The following is a 16404-nucleotide window of genomic DNA, read 5'->3' as shown; positions in this document are numbered from 1 at the left end:
CAGTCCTGGGAAAACTGGGACAACTGGTTACCCAAACCTAAAGCAAGAGTAGTATCTGGGACATAGGATGCAGCCAACAAATATTTGTCAAAAGAAGGAATTGAGGCAGCTACGGCCTTTGTTTAGATAAAAGATAATCGAGGTCTGAGCTGAGAGAGAGGAAGAGGTGGATATGAGAAATACTTAGAAGGTATAACTGGCTAGAGCTAGAAGTTGACTGGATGAGGAACTTTTCCTCATCCTCGGATGGAGAGGGAAGAATCAAGTGACAGGGACATGGGTGGTGCCACCAGTTTTGATAGGAAATAAATGAGGAGGTAATGATGTAGAGAGGAAGGCAGTTAGTTCAGTTTGGGATATGCCAAGCCTGAGGCTCCAATGGAATATTCAAGAATATCGTTCAGAAGGCTTCTAGCTCAATGGCCCTCAAACCTGAGCGTGTATCAGTCATCTGGAGGGCTCGTTAAAACAGCAGATTTTGTAGTTCTGGGGTGAAGCCCAAGAATTTGTACTTCTAACAAGTTCCCAAGTGATGGCTGATGTTGCTGATCTAGGGGCCACACTTTGAGAATGATTATTATTAGAGATAAAGAACTCTGAATCTCAGGCAAGAGGGCAGAACTGAAGACAGACAGCTGTGAGCCATCAGGCTCTGATGGTCGCAAAATCCAGGACAGAAAACATATCCGGGACAGCAAAAGATACTAGTGTGAATTTGAAAGGGCCAGTGTTAAATAGTGACCCCCGAGTTCCAAATTTTTGCATTGTCATGTGAATAGCCTTTCTTCTTTTATCCATCTATTAAGAGGATTCTGAAGTTTGTTATAAATGAAGAAGAATAGACTTTTTAATGTTTAATTAGAGACGGGAGATGGGTTCTTCAAATCTAGTATTATGAATAGCACTTATTCAAGATGGTATCACTGACTATACATAACACATTATCTGCAAAATAAATGACTCCACATCTTACTAATTAAGTAACTCTGGATGCAGGTTCTTTAACCTCTGACTTGATTTATCACTGGCTAGTTGTTAGCAATATTCATATGACCATGCTTTTAAACTATAAAATCCTATTTCAATTTTAACATGCAAATTGAATTGTTTGGACATTTTTGATGTTTCACTCTTCATATATCCAAAATCTACCCTCTATATGATTATCAATTTCTCACCTATTGTCCTTTTCACCTGAAAAAAACATCATAAGCCATATCTGCAGAGAAAAATCCCTTCTTTTCCTCTAAATGATGTTAAAGATAATCCCACACAATTTCTGGGGAGTTTTGCCTGGCTAGGTAGAATTCCAAATGGGTTTCTTGTCTCACAGTAACAGTCAACTATCTTCCAAAAAAAACAGAATAAAGCGGGGGAGAAGAACAATAAAAATATAACTGTCTTGTCTTCAAATTTCTAATCAATTAATACATCATTTCAATAGGGAATTTTTTTTTTAAGATTTTTTATTTATTTCTCTCCCTGCAGCCCCCCGCCCCCCGCAGTTGTCTGCTGTCTGTGTCCATTCGCTGTGTGTTCTTCTGTGTCCACTTGTATTCTTGTCAGCAGCACTGGGCATCTGTGCCTCTTTTTGTTGCATTATTTTGCTGCGTCAGATCTCCGTGTGTGTGGTGCCACTCCTGGACAGGCTGCACTTTTTTCACGCTGGGTGTCTCCCCTAACAGGGCGCATACCTTGCGCGTGGGGCTCCCCTACGCGGGGGACACCCCTGCATGGCATGGCACTCCTTGCGCACATCAGCACTGCTCACGGGCCAGCTCACCACACAGGTCAGGAGGCCCTGGGTTTCAACCCTGGATCTCCCATGTGGTAGGCAGATGCTCTATCCATTGAGGCAAATCCACTTCCCTTCATAGGGAATTTTGATGATGGTGATGACAATGACAATGATGATGCCATTCTAGACAGACTGAGTGGATAGAAGATGATTTTCTTGCTTTCCAGTTTGATCTCAGACTAAGGTTTCATTTTCCCTTTCCAACTCTTTCTCCTCCACTCTTCCAAAGGCCCCAGAGGAATCAGGCAAAACTGACCCACCTCCCAGATTCTAGGGCCTCGTAAGCACCCCTAGGTTTCAGCTCATGACCTACCAGCCAGCAGTGAACTCCACGTGGGCATCAAAGAAGCCAGTGACCTGGCCTGTGGCCACCTTCCAGCCCTCGATGCGAGCCCGGATCAGGCCCTCTCTCTTCTGATTGCGTACCACCTTCACCAGCCCAGGGTAGCGTTTGTGGACGTACTCCTCCAAGGGGGCCTTCAGCTCCTCTACAAATGACAAAACACAAGAGCATCCCATTAACATGTGTGTCCTATTTACCATGATGCCTAAAGATCTGCAACTACAGAAGAGTTTGAATACTAGTAATTCTAGAAGAAAAGACAACCCAGTTTGAGAGTCAGAAGACTTCTCTGACCCCACCCCCCTAGGGTATCAATGCATACAGTGTGCAGCACATGTGGCTGGGCAGAATCCACGCCTGTCTGTCATATCCCAACTGCTGGTGGCTGGCAGATGCCCTGTGACATCACTTTTCTCTGCAGCCCTTTCTCCTTCCTTGACCAGCATTCCTGTCTCCCCACTGCATACTGGGTCTGGTTTGTCAACTTCTATATGGGCTTTCCCACCTGCACATTGACTTAATTCTTACAGTGGGAGCCTTGGGTGGTCCAGACCCATAGTCCTGCATTGGATGCAACATAATCAGGGCTTGTATGATCTTTGGATGCAAAAGAAGCCTTTGCCCGGTAGAACTGCTATCACAGTGGCAGAAGGAATGCTGCCAAGGACTGAACAATGTCCTTTCTGTGACAAGCAGGTGGTGAAGTATTTTAATTTGTATGATCTAATTTAATCCTCGCAGCAACCCCAGGAGGTTGCTAGATTAATTCCTTTAATTACATATATTAACTCCATTTTGCAAATTAAGAAACAAATGTAGATAAGCTAACTTGTCACAGGGTCACATGCCTAGCAATGGCAGAGTTGAAACCCAGTCTGAATGTGTCTATCTCCATGGACAGAAAGGTTGATATCCATGTGTACATAAGAATGACCAGGTGTAGGGAAGATGGGGGAGGAGCTGAAAGAGGATTTCTAGTTATGCAAACCCTAAGGATCTACCCTTGGAGATTCTCACTCTGCAGGCCACCAGTGGTCAAGAAGCAAGGGGTCCCCAAATGACACTTTGAGAAATTGTTACCTCTGACATCACCCTAGAGAAACCTAAAAGGGCTGAATCACCAAAAATTGTACGGCTCTTCACTTCTGATTTGTATGTGGCGTGTTTCTCCCAGCTAAATCCATATGTGTGCAACACGTGTAGAGGCTGACTAATTTGGTCATAGGCATTGTCCCTGAGAATGGATATGTCCATGTGACCCAGAAAAAAATACAGAGGTTGAGGTGTTTAGATGGATGGAGGTGAGAGAGTTCCTAAGGTCACAGAGACTTGAAATTGTTCCCATCAGCCAAAAGGCATGGATGGTTGGGGAGCGAGAGATTGGTGGTAAGATACTATCATCTTAGAGGAGGAAAAATGGAACTGTGGGAAAAGAAACTTTGAACCCCAGGAGGTATAGCATGTGGTTGAAGTATGGGCTACAGTTAAGACTTCTTTAGATTAAGCCTTTCTGCTCTTTCTCCATTCTTCCAAAGGCCCTGGAGGAATCAGGTAAAAGTGTTTCACCTCCCAAATTTTAGGCCCTCCTGACCACACCACAGGTCCTGAGTATTCCTGGGTTTCAGAGTCTCATGCTGTCATTTATGAACTGAGTGACCCTGGGCAAGTCAGTCAATCGAGTTGTACCTGAATGTCTTCATTTACAGAAGAAGGATGACACTGGGGACTAAATCCCCTACAGAACTCATGTCCAAGTCCTGACCCCGGTTTGTAGGTATGAACCCATTTGCAAGTAGGACCTGTGAAGATGCTATTATTAGTTAAGATGTGGCCAAACTGAATAAAGGGGACCTTAATCCAATATGGCTGAAATCCTTATAAGCAAAGGAACTTGGATGTCTACAGATGCCAGACGTAGGGGAAACTAGAAAGAGAATTCACCACATGACCTCAGTCACCACATCAAAATATCAGGTGGTTTCCTCATTTAAGTGGTTGTGATTGAGGCTGCAGGGAGGGGAGGGGGAAGGAGTTTAGAAGGTTGGGAAAGAGAAAGCAGTTTACTACCACTGCTTCCTATATCTCAGGGCTACTAAGATAGGGATTTTAAAGGTCTTTGAAAAGTATAAAAGGATAAAAGGATAATGCCTAATAATTTTGTACTAACCTTTTGGCTAAAAGTAATGCGATGCTATTTATAAAGCCCCTAATATGCATTCAATAAGTTATTTTTAACATTAATTGGTCTCTCACTATTATTCATATGGAAGTTATTAATAATTTCCCATGAACCACAGCTTGTCTTTTTACCTAGTCTTAAAGTCTGGGGTCCACCATATAGGAGTAGATACGATTCTAACTCTTACAAGTTTCAGGGACACATTGTTCCAAACACAACTGGAATGATGGCCTGTGGACTTTTTATGGGAACACTGAGGGATATACCACCATTCAACCAGCAGGGCTCAAGACCAAGAGACACTGAGCACGCTTCTCTTCCCAGGCGTAGCAATGTGGTTTAGAGATTCATAAGGTATTGGCTGTGTACCTGCCTGGATTCAAAAACAATTCAGCTCCAAGTCCTTACAAACCTCACCAAGTAGATGAGACAGACTCAAAAATGACAATATTTTAAGGTAAACTGAGCTAATTGCCAAAGAAAAGTAAAGGAAAAGTATAATGGGCAGTCAGAGACAGGGGGGATTGTTTTGGTTGGGATTGCTTAAGGAAAAGGCAGCATGTAAGTTAAGCAGAAGGTTCTGGATGTGTGCCCTCACTATTCCAGAAAACATAAGCACAAAGCAAAACACATAAATAAGTATTTTGTATACATGGGTAAAATGGGACTGACTCAGGTATAGGTGATATAACCACTAGTGTCAAAGTTTATGTCTGGACAGCTGTGAAGATGCCATTAATTAAAATAGAGGGCAAGAAGAGAAGAGGAAGACCTCATGTGGACACAGGTTAAGATGCCAGCAGACATTCAGAGGTCGAGAGCTGAACGGAGATAATGGGCTGGTAGTGAGAAGAGCACAGGGTGTCAAAGACAGAGTGGCAAGAAGTGATGACATATAAGAGTGGGACAGTTCCAGGAGACAGAGCGAAGACTTAGAAACACACTCTGGGACCCACCTGCATCTAGGAGACAGGAAGAATGGTTGGAGAATAAGACTGGATAGAAATGACATCCGAGTAGCATAATGATCCAAAGGGCAGAGCTTCCAGAGGGAGAAAATATTATTACATATACTATATTGTATTGTATCATACCATACATCATAGCATATTAGAATATATTCATTTTATAAATATTTTATTGAGAGCTTACTGGGATGAAAATGAACCAATCCCTGTTCTCAAAGAGCAACTCGATATTCAGTACCAGGAGAGTCAAATCCATTAGACAGAATGAGAATGAGTTGATAACTGGCTGCTGAATCTAGACATTTAGTAGGTTACTGATGGGATCTATTAGGAAAAGGAACTCCCTTCTGGTTACAGCTGGGTCCTGCAGAGACAGGGTCAGCACAGAGAGAAATGAGAATAGCTCAGGAAAGACTTCCAGAAAGGCATGGGAGTGACAGCCTGAGGACACTGGGGTGGTAAGATTTGGAAAAGGAGAGAAACTAACATTGGGGTAAGGGTAGTGGTGGAGCAAAAGACCAAATTTGCCTTGACATGAGACCACAAGTTGACCAAGCAAAAACAAGGCTCACTGTGGAAGGAAACAACCCCCAACCTGGAAGGGGTAAGAAATGACACAACCATCACCCTAAGGTCTCTTACCATCCTTAACAGAAAAAACTCCCTCTTTGATATTAAAATATCAAGAAAAACATTTTGCATAAGTTTTTCACACAAACTCAGAAAAGAAAAAGAAAAAGAAAACTCATTTCTGCAAGCAAAAAGGGTTTACCTTCCAGTGTTATAAAATCCAATACTAAATTGCTCTAGTGCCATTTGGGAATCTTTGTGTTTCTGAACATTCCAACAAACAGCATTTGGAACAGTCAAGAGAGGAGAAGCAAACACTGCCCTTGAAGAGACAGGAAAGGGGGCTATCTCTGCTCCTTAGCATCCAGGCCTGAGGACTTTAAATTAGCAACAAGAAAGTTACAAACAATGGGAACTCAAGCAAAAAGCATTATTACAGAATGACAGAGAGATCCCACACTTTCAGGGATATTACAGACTAAATCCTGGGCACCCACCCTTTTTCCTAAACCCTGCTCAGGTGAACTAGCAGATGCAACTCCACCTGTTCCCAAAACCAGTGTGAGAACCCTGCTGCCCCATACATGTGGGCTTGGCCATGGCCACACGTTTAGGAGCCAGGGAGGGTGGCTGGAGAATGAGCCTGGCGAGCCACGGCACCCAAGTAGTGTAATGACCCAAAAGGCAGAGATTCCAGAGAGGAAATGTTAGCTATCCCATTTGGGCGCAAAGTGGGGTTGGGCCACATTCTGTGAGTGGCTCATCCCTCAACCCTCACACCACGACCAGGCCCTGCTGAGGAGACAGCCAACATTTGAGATCTCCTGCCGGGTATGGGGCTTCTGGGGAATCAGTCTGAAGTGATTATTCTGAGCAGCTTAGACAGGTGTTTCTCACACTTGAACCTGCATCAGAATTCCCAGTAGGTCTCTGGCATGGCCCGAGAACTTGCTTTTCTAACAAGCTCCCAGGAGCTGCCATGGTCTGTGTGAGTAGAAGGGGCTTGCAGTTTGACCCCCTCTGTGACGAATCAGCTCCATCCTTTGTGCCCTGGGTACTGAACAGGACTCATCCTAATTGGACAGACGTGCCCAGATCCGAACACTGCCAGTGCCCATGTCTGATCTTCCCACTGCCTGGGGCCTTCTTTCCCAACTTGTCTAAAATATTTGAACCTCTTGGTGATACTCTCAGCCAAAAAGGTGGGATCTGGATTGCTGTCTCTCCTGCAAGGAGCAAGCACCTGGCTGTGGGCCCTCTACCAGGCTCCCAGCTAACCCTGGCTTTGGCCCTCACTCCCACCATGACGACTGCTGCTATTCCTACGGGTCTACAGATGAGGCCTCGGCTGCCATCAGCACCACTATCACCAGCCTTATCACCAAGCCCCCTCCCTGCCAGCAGCTGCTGAGGTTCCAATGTGCCCCGAGCTGGGAATGCATGGGTTGTGACAGATGAGGACAAGGAAAATAGCACATACGGCATATTCCCAATCAGAAGGAGCAACAAAAAGAAAAGCCTGCCTCTAAGCCAGTGTTCCTCACAGTATGGTTCTTGACCTGGGGATCACCTGGGAGCTTGTGAAAATGCCTGTTCCCAGGCTCTCCGCTAAGCGGTTCTGACTGAGTAGCCTAGTGGGAGCCTAAACCAACCAGCACCCCAGATGACTCTCAGGCCAACCCAAAGCTTCTCAAAAGCCGTGGCTACTTTTGAAGGTGGGAAGAGAGAGGGAGGTGGTGTTTTTTTGTGTTTTTTTAGAGATTAAACCCAAGGTCTATCTGAAGATCTTATTCCCCACTCTGGTACTTCTGGCCCCATGTTGGTCATCTGGTTGACTGGAAGCTCATTGCAAAGGTGCAGTCAGGGTGGGTATCTCTTGCCCAACCCAGATTCCTGCCAACCACATTCTCCTGTGGCAGAGCCCTGCTTCTGGCCTATTCTTTAATATACCTGCAGGTCACAAGTTACTCTTGTCTGGATGAGACATTTAGATAAAACTTCTCATCCAAGTCAGACTGGAGCTCCCCGTGGACCCGAGTTCACATCTCCAGTCTCTCCTGAATCCAGTCTTTCTCTCCATCCCTAAGGAACTTCCTCACATGGCTGGCTTGGAGGGAGGCCTCCTGATAACCAGCAGGGGCAAGTGTGAGCTTCTATGCAGAGGTTTAGCACAGACATTATTCATGATGCCTTATATTCCTGCAGTGTCTTTTCTCCTGAGCTATTTCAATATTTTATACATGTGAGAATCAGCTATGTTACCATAGAAAGAATTCCCCCAAACAGACTGAAAACACCAGGTTTTCAGATATGTGTGAGAATATCCTGATGTCAGAAATAGCCAACTACATGCATCAAAGTGGTTATAGGAAGACCAAAGATGAATTTCCTAAAATTACCTTTGGAAAATTTAAAAAGGGAGGGGCAAGAAGCCTGGTTTCATATCCTGGCTGTGACACATATGGTTTTCTTGTCTGCAAAATGGAAATGGTAAGTTCCAGGAACAAATCCAGGTTTGTTGGGTTCTGAAGTTTATACAACGTGGGAGATCCTCTTTAAGAAAAAGAAAAAAGTCTTGTTTCCATAAATTTGACAAAAACGCATGTGCATACGACACACTGCTAGGGCTCTCAGAGCACCTGGGAGGGCTGCGTGAGTGAGGGCCCCACTGTGTAAGTGTCCCTAGCATCACAGTAAAGTCACCTCTGGTGAGGCTAACCTCACGCATGTAAAGTTGGTTTTTTGTTGACAGTCACTATTGTGGCAAACACTTGGAATGCTCTGCTTGCCTCTGTTTAATATGAAATATTAATATTGCAAAACTGCTAACCAAGCAGACTAAAAATGTTAGCCAGCTCATCACAAAATGCTCCAGAAAACTATTAAGCCAGATTAATTCTCCTTTTTTATAAAAAATTGAACTAGACAATGGTCTCCCAGAATATTCCACAATTTCTTATGAAGCACCATGTACTGTGCTTTACATATGTTAAGCTCATTCTACCTTCATGATGTCCCTGTGAAGTAAGGAATATTATCATCCCCATTTTACAGATAAGGAAACTGAGGTACAGGGAGGGTAAATAATTCACCCAAGGTCACACAGTTTTTAGAGACCTGCCTGTGCCTGTCATCATTCTGCCTCTTGTTGGTGTGGCTGTGGTGTTGTGAAATCTGAAGGGACTTGCCTGCTCAGGTAAAGCTGCACTGTGCACAGTGGAGGCCAAAGCCTGAACCAGGTTGGACCCAAGGACTGTCTTTCCAGTTAGCTTGAAGCACCCACACGTTTGCTTACAGAGTAATTACCAGTGTGCAATCACGACTAATTCCACTACCCTGGGTTGTGCCAAAGAGTACATATTGGGTGCTACTGAGTGCAAATGGTCCAATATAATAAATGCTGTGTTATTCTGAATCTGTCTCAATCAGCATCAAGTCCCAGTGGGGAGGGTAAGGCACCAGGGCTGAAGTGAAGGGCAGGAGGTTGGCAGAGGGCATGGGGGAGCAGTGCAGGAACCAGGCTGTGAAATTGGCACATGCACCTGTTCACCTTGATGGGCATCCTCCACCGACAGCAGCCAACTTCCCCCAAGGAAGAGGCTGGCTGAGCAAGAGGGCTTTAAAGGGATGGGCACCCAGAGGGGTCCTGCTGGGCAGGAGCCAGGGGGTCCTGGTGGGCTTTGAACTCCTCTGGGCAGAACCATACAGTGAGCAGTGGTACCCAGGCCCCCACTGCACAGGAGAGCACTAAGGGAGAGAGAGAAGCCAGAATGTGAAAGCGCAAGATGAATAACATGGAAGCCAGTGCTAATGCATATTTTATTCTCTGAGCATCTCTCGGCTTTGCAGAGATGCACTAGCTGACTGTGGGGAGGAGGCTGAAATGAAAAAGAGGCAAGAGCAAGAAACTTCAAGAAGAATAAGGGAGATTAAAAAGGGATGTTTTTGCTGTGTATGAAAGCATTTTAAAGGCAGTTCCATAGTGAGATCAAAGCAAGGACAAAAGAAAGCAAAAGAGTGAAAAGAAGAAAGAAGAGATGTGAGGTGCAAAATACCAAAGCGTTAAACTAAATATATCATACCAAGTTGTGCATTCATGAGAGTCGATTTGAAAGGGGAAGCCATCTCTGCTTTCAATTCCTTTGTTAAGAAATTCCTCTCTACTACTTCTTCCATTTAAATTTCACCTTTTAAAAAATAAACACGAGTAGCCTGAGCCAACGGGAAGACATCATAATGCCTAGAGGTGGTGCTTCCAAGTTGTTACCCCCAATTAAAAGAGCCTTCCCCTAATTTCCCCCATCAAAATGCAGTTGAAAATCTGAAATTTGCAGCTGATTCTAATAATAACATGTGAATTTAAGTGATATAATTTGTCAACAGGCTGGAGTGGGTTTTTCTTTCATTATGTTTCTTATTTACTGCAGTATTGATTCTGAATGCTCTGAAGCCGGCAAATCTTTTCCTTGAAATAGCACAAGTCACAGTCATTAAAGAGGAAAGAGCAAAATAGAACATGAGAATTGTGAAGCCCTGGAAGGATAGGGCCACATCTAGCCTCTCGGTCACTTCCTGCTCGAGTTTTCTTTAAACCGGGTTGGCAGCCAGGAATGGGAAAACTGAAGCAAGTCATCGAGCCAGTTCACCTGTCTCTAGCCTCTTGGGACTTCCCTATTCACCCTGATTTCCCCAGGGGCAAAGGCAGCATGGGTCCTGCATGGATAGGATGCTCACACATGCTCATAGGAACTGGTGCATGTCAACATGTTGTGTAGCACAGAAAAGTTCCAGAAATGAGCAGCTTTTACTAGGGTCCAAAGAGCTGCAGAACTTAACATGCCTCTTTTAGCTGGGAGAAACATCCAAGCCATTCAACAGCCAGACACACAGGCCCTGACCGTGGAGAACAGATGTGGGCTGCAGTGCCACTCCAGAACGTTCTCGCTCAAAGCAGCTCTGCTGACACCAAACCACCATAACACCTGACATTCCCACTCTTCACACTTGTTTGGACTAAAAACCTGCAAAAATACTAATGACTTTAGGGGCACACACAGAGCAGGAGCATAGGAGGACAGTTCCGCTGTGAAAAAAAGAGCGAAGGCGGAAGGAAGGAGGGGGTGTCCCCCGGGGCCTGTGTGTTTCTATTTGAAGCTGGGAGTATCTGGGGAAGGCTGGGCAGGAGCAGGCAGGCTGGAGCCAGGCAGAGCGCCGAAGAGCGTCAAGGCGAATGCACAACAGGGATAATAATGGTCTCGACCGGATAGGGCTATTTGGGGGATTAAATAAGACAATGCATGCAAAGCGCTCAGCCCAGTGCCTGGCACAAAACAAGCACTTGGTAACTGTTAGTGATAATTATTCAGTTTTTATTATTGCTCACACATATGTGCACAGCTTTATACAAGTGCAGGGAACGCAAAGAGATCTTGGGAAATGAAGAGATGGAGCTGGTAAGGGGGTTGGGAGGGGTGCAAGGAAGGGAGCAGGAAACTGGAAGGAAAGGGAAAGCACAGAAGGGGAGCTGGAGGCTTAGGACTAGGGCAGAGGTCCCCACTTCCCAGGACTAGAAACCCGGCATTTCAACCTCTGCCCTTGGAATTCTGGCGGTGCCGCAACCGGTGAGTTCCTTGCTTCCCTGAACTTCGACTTCTTCAGGTTTAAAATGGTATCAACGATCCTCGCCCAGTGTCAGAGGGTGTTGTCAAGACCCAATGAGACGTGTGCTCAGTTGTCCACCTGGCATGTGCCCAGGGGAGGGGAAGAGCTTGCCACGCTCACTTGCCACGCTCGCTAGTCACACCTGCTTGGCATTTGCCGCAAGCCCTCCAGTGGTCCTGCATATCCTGCCTGAGTACCTAACCAGCATGACCCCTGAAGCCAGACAGCCAATTCCCCATGTGTGCAAAAGAAGATGGCAATTCGTGGCCCAGCCCACCACCGCCCAGGGACTCTCCGAGGAACCACTGTGCCCTGAGGGCAAGAGGCCAGGAGAGACTTTGCCCTAGGATATGTGCTCACCCTGGGAGATCCCATAATCCAACCCAAGGCTAAGGAGCCTCTGACCCAGCAAGCAGAGAGTAGCAGCTACACAGATCTAAAGACCTCCTGTCATCATCAACTCAAGTGTCCACCTTACTTTTCCTAATAAAATGTGATTCAAGTTTCAGTGCTGCTATTCAAGGAGCAAGGGTCTGAAGATGGCCGGGTCTGGCCTTCCCGACCAAGCCTGAGCCCCACCTCCCCCTCTGTTCCGTGGGCCTTGCTCTTCCTCATCCCTGCTGGGCTGCTCAACACACCTTGTCCATCCCTCCTGCTCCAAGGTTGCTTAGAGCTGTCCAAGAGAGGCGTGCTGCCTCGCGCCGGCCCTCCTCAAGCCCGCAGCCCAGCAAGGCCCTCCATCTCCAAATCGGACTCCTGAAACATCAATCCACCCCTCAGTGCTCACACACCCAATCACATTTGCACAATTTTCAGCCTATGCCCCAGGATCTTCTGCCCCTTTATTCGTGCAGCTTCCCCAAGTTCCACAAACTCTAACCACTCTTCCGGCCTGACTCAAATGCCAGGTGCTTCACAAGGACCTCATTTATTTTTCCCAACACATGGGGACCCCAACTGTTGCAACCCATTTTCTCCTCCTCTGCAGTAGAATCCCTGACAGGCCTGTCCACCAGGGCCTCTCCTTTTCTGGAGAATCCCCCCATGATTTCTGGGAGGTGGAGACTCAGTATATGACCCAAGGAAGGACATTTCACCCAAACTAGAGCAGTGAGTCCCTTCGTGGGGTTCTCCTAGGGACAGAATCCTGTCCCTTCCAAATGGTTGAAACTGTAAGAAATAAACTTTGTCCCCAGCAGCAGCCATACTTTGCTCCAAAGCAGGGGCTTTTAGCCATTTTTTGCTCCACGGACCCCTCTGCCAATCAGATGAAAACCACAGAGCCCTTCTCAGATTGTAGAGCCAGATAGTTTTATGACACTGAACATCAGAGGTCAGAGAAAATAAAGATAATAAGTTGATTTTTTTCAATTCAAGCTCATGGAAATCTTTCCACGGACCCCCAAGGGGACCTCTGGTTAAGAACCCCTGCTCCAAATGGACAATTTTCACAAGCTGGCAGGAGGAAGGAGGGCTCCCGAGACAAGCAGAGAGACACAGAACAGAGATTCGTGACCATGTCAGGGTGCCCAATTCTGATTTTCCCTGGGCCCAGCCCCATTCCCTTGAGTTCTGTCAGCCCCTTTGGCATTCTTGTTTTGATGGGTTCCTACCTAATGGGAAAGATGTTGAGTATAAAAAGCCAGTCACAGAAGGTTACATATTCTTTAATAATATTTATATAATATTCTTGAAATAAAATTAGAGATAGAAAACAGATTCGTGGTTAGCAGGAGCTAGGCCGAGCAGGGGAGAGGAGAGCTGGGTGTAGTTATAAAGAGATACCACAAGGGAGCTTCGTGGTGATGGATGGAACAGTCCTGCAACTTGATTGCAGAGATCATTACATGAATCAACACATGATAAACTGCACAGAACTACACACACACCACAAACACATATGCACATATACAAGTGCATGTAAAACTGGTAAAATGTAAATTAGCCCAGTGGATTATACCAATGTCAATTTCCTGGTTTTGATATTGTATCCTAGTTATGTAAAATATTAGTACTGGGGGAAACTAGATGAAGGGTACACAGGGCCTCCCCGTAACATTTTTTGCAAGTTCCTATGAATTTAAAATTATTTCAAAATGAAAAAATAAAATTTTTTAAGGTAGTTAGGGTTCTCACATTATGTCTTCTGTAAAGACAAATACTCTTCTTCTTCTCCTTTCTTCCCCCATGGCCTAAAAATACACAAGGAGAAATGCAAATGTGCAATCTAGTTGTGATTGCAGAAGCACAGAACAAATGCTGTCACATTACAGTGATCTGGTTGGGGGCAAAAAAGGTATTATTTCTAATCAGGAAGGTTCTTTACAGGCAGAGGGGGAAGACAGGTGATGTTCAAATAAAGAGAGCCTGGCCAAGCATGTAACTGTGTGATAACAAGGTGTTTCTTGGCTATTTCACTTGGAGGCTCATCGACACAGGAAGAATGTTATCTCCCAGAAACACAAGACTTCTCCTATCTCTGCAATTATAAACCAAGAAGAAAGGCAAACAATGCCAAAGTGGTCTTCTTTGCCAGAATACTTCTGGTAGGCCAGAGGGTATAACCTCCACTCAAAAACCTGTTCTAAAATGAGCCAGCCTGCTTTCAACCTTTGAACATAACCAACCAAGAGAAGAAGTTGATTAGGTGTGTTCATTCCACAGGGAGATATTTATTGACAAGATATACAACTGGGCAGATCATCAAGAACTCAAATGATCATTGGAGATAGATGCTTTTTGAGACCTAAACCAAAATGACTACAGTGTTGAAGTAAAAATTCGTACAATGCTAAACACAAAGACTTCTAAGACAATGCCAGAGGAAGTAAAAAAAAAAAAAAAAAATCTATGTATTTAGGCAGTTTAACTTATTCAACACATATTGATTCTAGCATTGATGCTAGACCCGGGGAATGCAACACGGAAGGAGCTACAGTTCTTGCCCTCAAGGGTCTTACATTTTAGTTCAGGAGATGTTCAAGTACACAAATGCAACACGGCAGGCTAAGTGCTATGCCATACTATACCCTGGTGCGGGAAGCAGAGAAGAGGCCCCCAACCCAGCCAGACCTGGGAATCTGGGAAGGCTTTCCAGTTTGAATGGTAAAGAGTGAGTTGGAGCTACCAAATCAAATAATAGTGTGAGCACACTCAACAATAGCTTCCTGTATAACCCTGCCAGCATATGTACTATGCACTTTACAAGTATTAACTTCTAAGTCTCACCATTTAAACCCTGCACAAAAGCTACCATTATCTCCAATGTACTCAAGATCAGAAAAGCCAATTGACTTGGCCAAAACCACAGAGCTAGAGTTTGAGCTACTATTTCTTCTACTATTTCCCCAACAAAGAATGTAATACAGATAGTCAAATTTTTAAAAAAATAATGAAAGGTTATTGATAAGGCCTATTAAAAAAGTACTAAGGACCATAATACTAGAAATAATGAAGCTTCTAACATATTTTAAGGAAAACTTGATGGCTGAAGTTATCCCTCACCAGAGTTTTGAAGGTACAAGTAAATTTCCATAGGAATTCAGAGCTTGACATATCCAAAGATGGCCCTCAGTTCCTTTCCCAAAACCTGCTACTCCTACCATGTTCCCTTTCTTAATGAACTCAACCAATACCCATCCCATCCTCTAGGCTGGTACCCTGGGAATCCTCTTTGACTCTTTCTTCTTCTTCCCCTCTTCCCAAAGCAATCAGTCTCATGTAATTCAGCAAATAAAAACAGTACATTTCAAACCAGTGCTTAAAAAATTGATTATTAAATACATTGAGGTAACCATTCAACCATTTGGGAAAAAACTCTCACACCTTATATAAAACATTTAATCCATTTGGAATTTATTTTGAGAAGAAACATTCATCTATAAGAAAACACAGATGAATATTTATATAGTCCAGGGTTAACAAATCATTTTCTTTAAGGATGTCACCAAAAGAAAAAGACTGATCAATTTAGCTATATTAAAATGGAACACTTACCTTTGTCAAAAATACTGTAAAAATACAGTAAAACAAAGTGCAAACCACAATTTGTGAGAAATTCCTGCAAATGAATGTGAAAGGACAGTTTATTAAATATATAAGTTCTTATAAATCAATAAGACAAACACAAATACCCCAACAGAATAAGGAATATGGGGTCATCAGTAGACAAATTGCTAAAGAAGAAATATAAATAGCTAAACAAATGAAAAAGTGCTCATTATCACTCATGTTCAAAGACATGTAGATTTTAAAATGAGATGTCATTTTCCACTCAACAGAATTGCAAAGATGACAAAGATTAATGAGATTCAGAGAAAAAGACACTTTTATATATTCTTTATGAGACAGGACTACATACCTAGAGGAAAATTTAGCAATTCATTTTAAAAGTTCTTAAATTTGAATATGAAACTTTCAGGTAAGATAGTGGACTTAACTCATGCATCTGCTTTCAAAAGATATTGAAACTACAAGAAGGGGATTCTTTATAAAGACAAGGTCAAAGGAAACACAAGAAGAGACAACAGCCCCCAAATCGGGTATCTGAACAGTAGATTCACAGGAGCATCCAAACTGGCTGAAAGATGCCTGACAGTTGAATTCCAAGTCAGCAGGATGAAAAACTAAGAACCAATTCAACTTATGCCAGAGAATCCTCCAAGAGCAATGGAACTGGCAGCACCAGGTACCTCTTGAACCTGGGGTAAAATGAAGAGGCCAAAATAAGGAGGACTGAAGTGAAAGCTGTTTAAAAAGAAGTGAGCTCATTAGATTCCCACCTTCCCTTTGAGCTCCCACTGCTCTACTCCCACTCCCTCCACTTGCAGACTCCTAAAGACTTATTCTTAGAAAAGAATAAAGAAGAATGTTTCTGGACTGGGGG

General features: G+C 44.2%; 1 protein-coding gene across 2 annotated transcripts in view; it reads right to left on the bottom strand.

Moving 5' to 3' along the window:
* GALNT17 (polypeptide N-acetylgalactosaminyltransferase 17) overlaps positions 1-16404 on the bottom strand; it is a 447808-nt gene that overhangs the window by 206863 nt on the left and 224541 nt on the right. For both annotated transcript variants that reach the window (XM_004460693.5, XM_071211180.1), the window contains exon 4: positions 2112-2286. In XM_004460693.5, coding sequence (XP_004460750.1) covers positions 2112-2286 — 175 coding nt within the window. The remainder of the gene's footprint in view (positions 1-2111; positions 2287-16404) is intronic.

This window comes from Dasypus novemcinctus, chromosome 23, assembly GCF_030445035.2.
Source record: "Dasypus novemcinctus isolate mDasNov1 chromosome 23, mDasNov1.1.hap2, whole genome shotgun sequence".
Lineage (NCBI taxonomy): Eukaryota > Metazoa > Chordata > Mammalia > Cingulata > Dasypodidae > Dasypus > Dasypus novemcinctus.
This window is presented reverse-complemented; position numbering and strand designations above follow the sequence as displayed.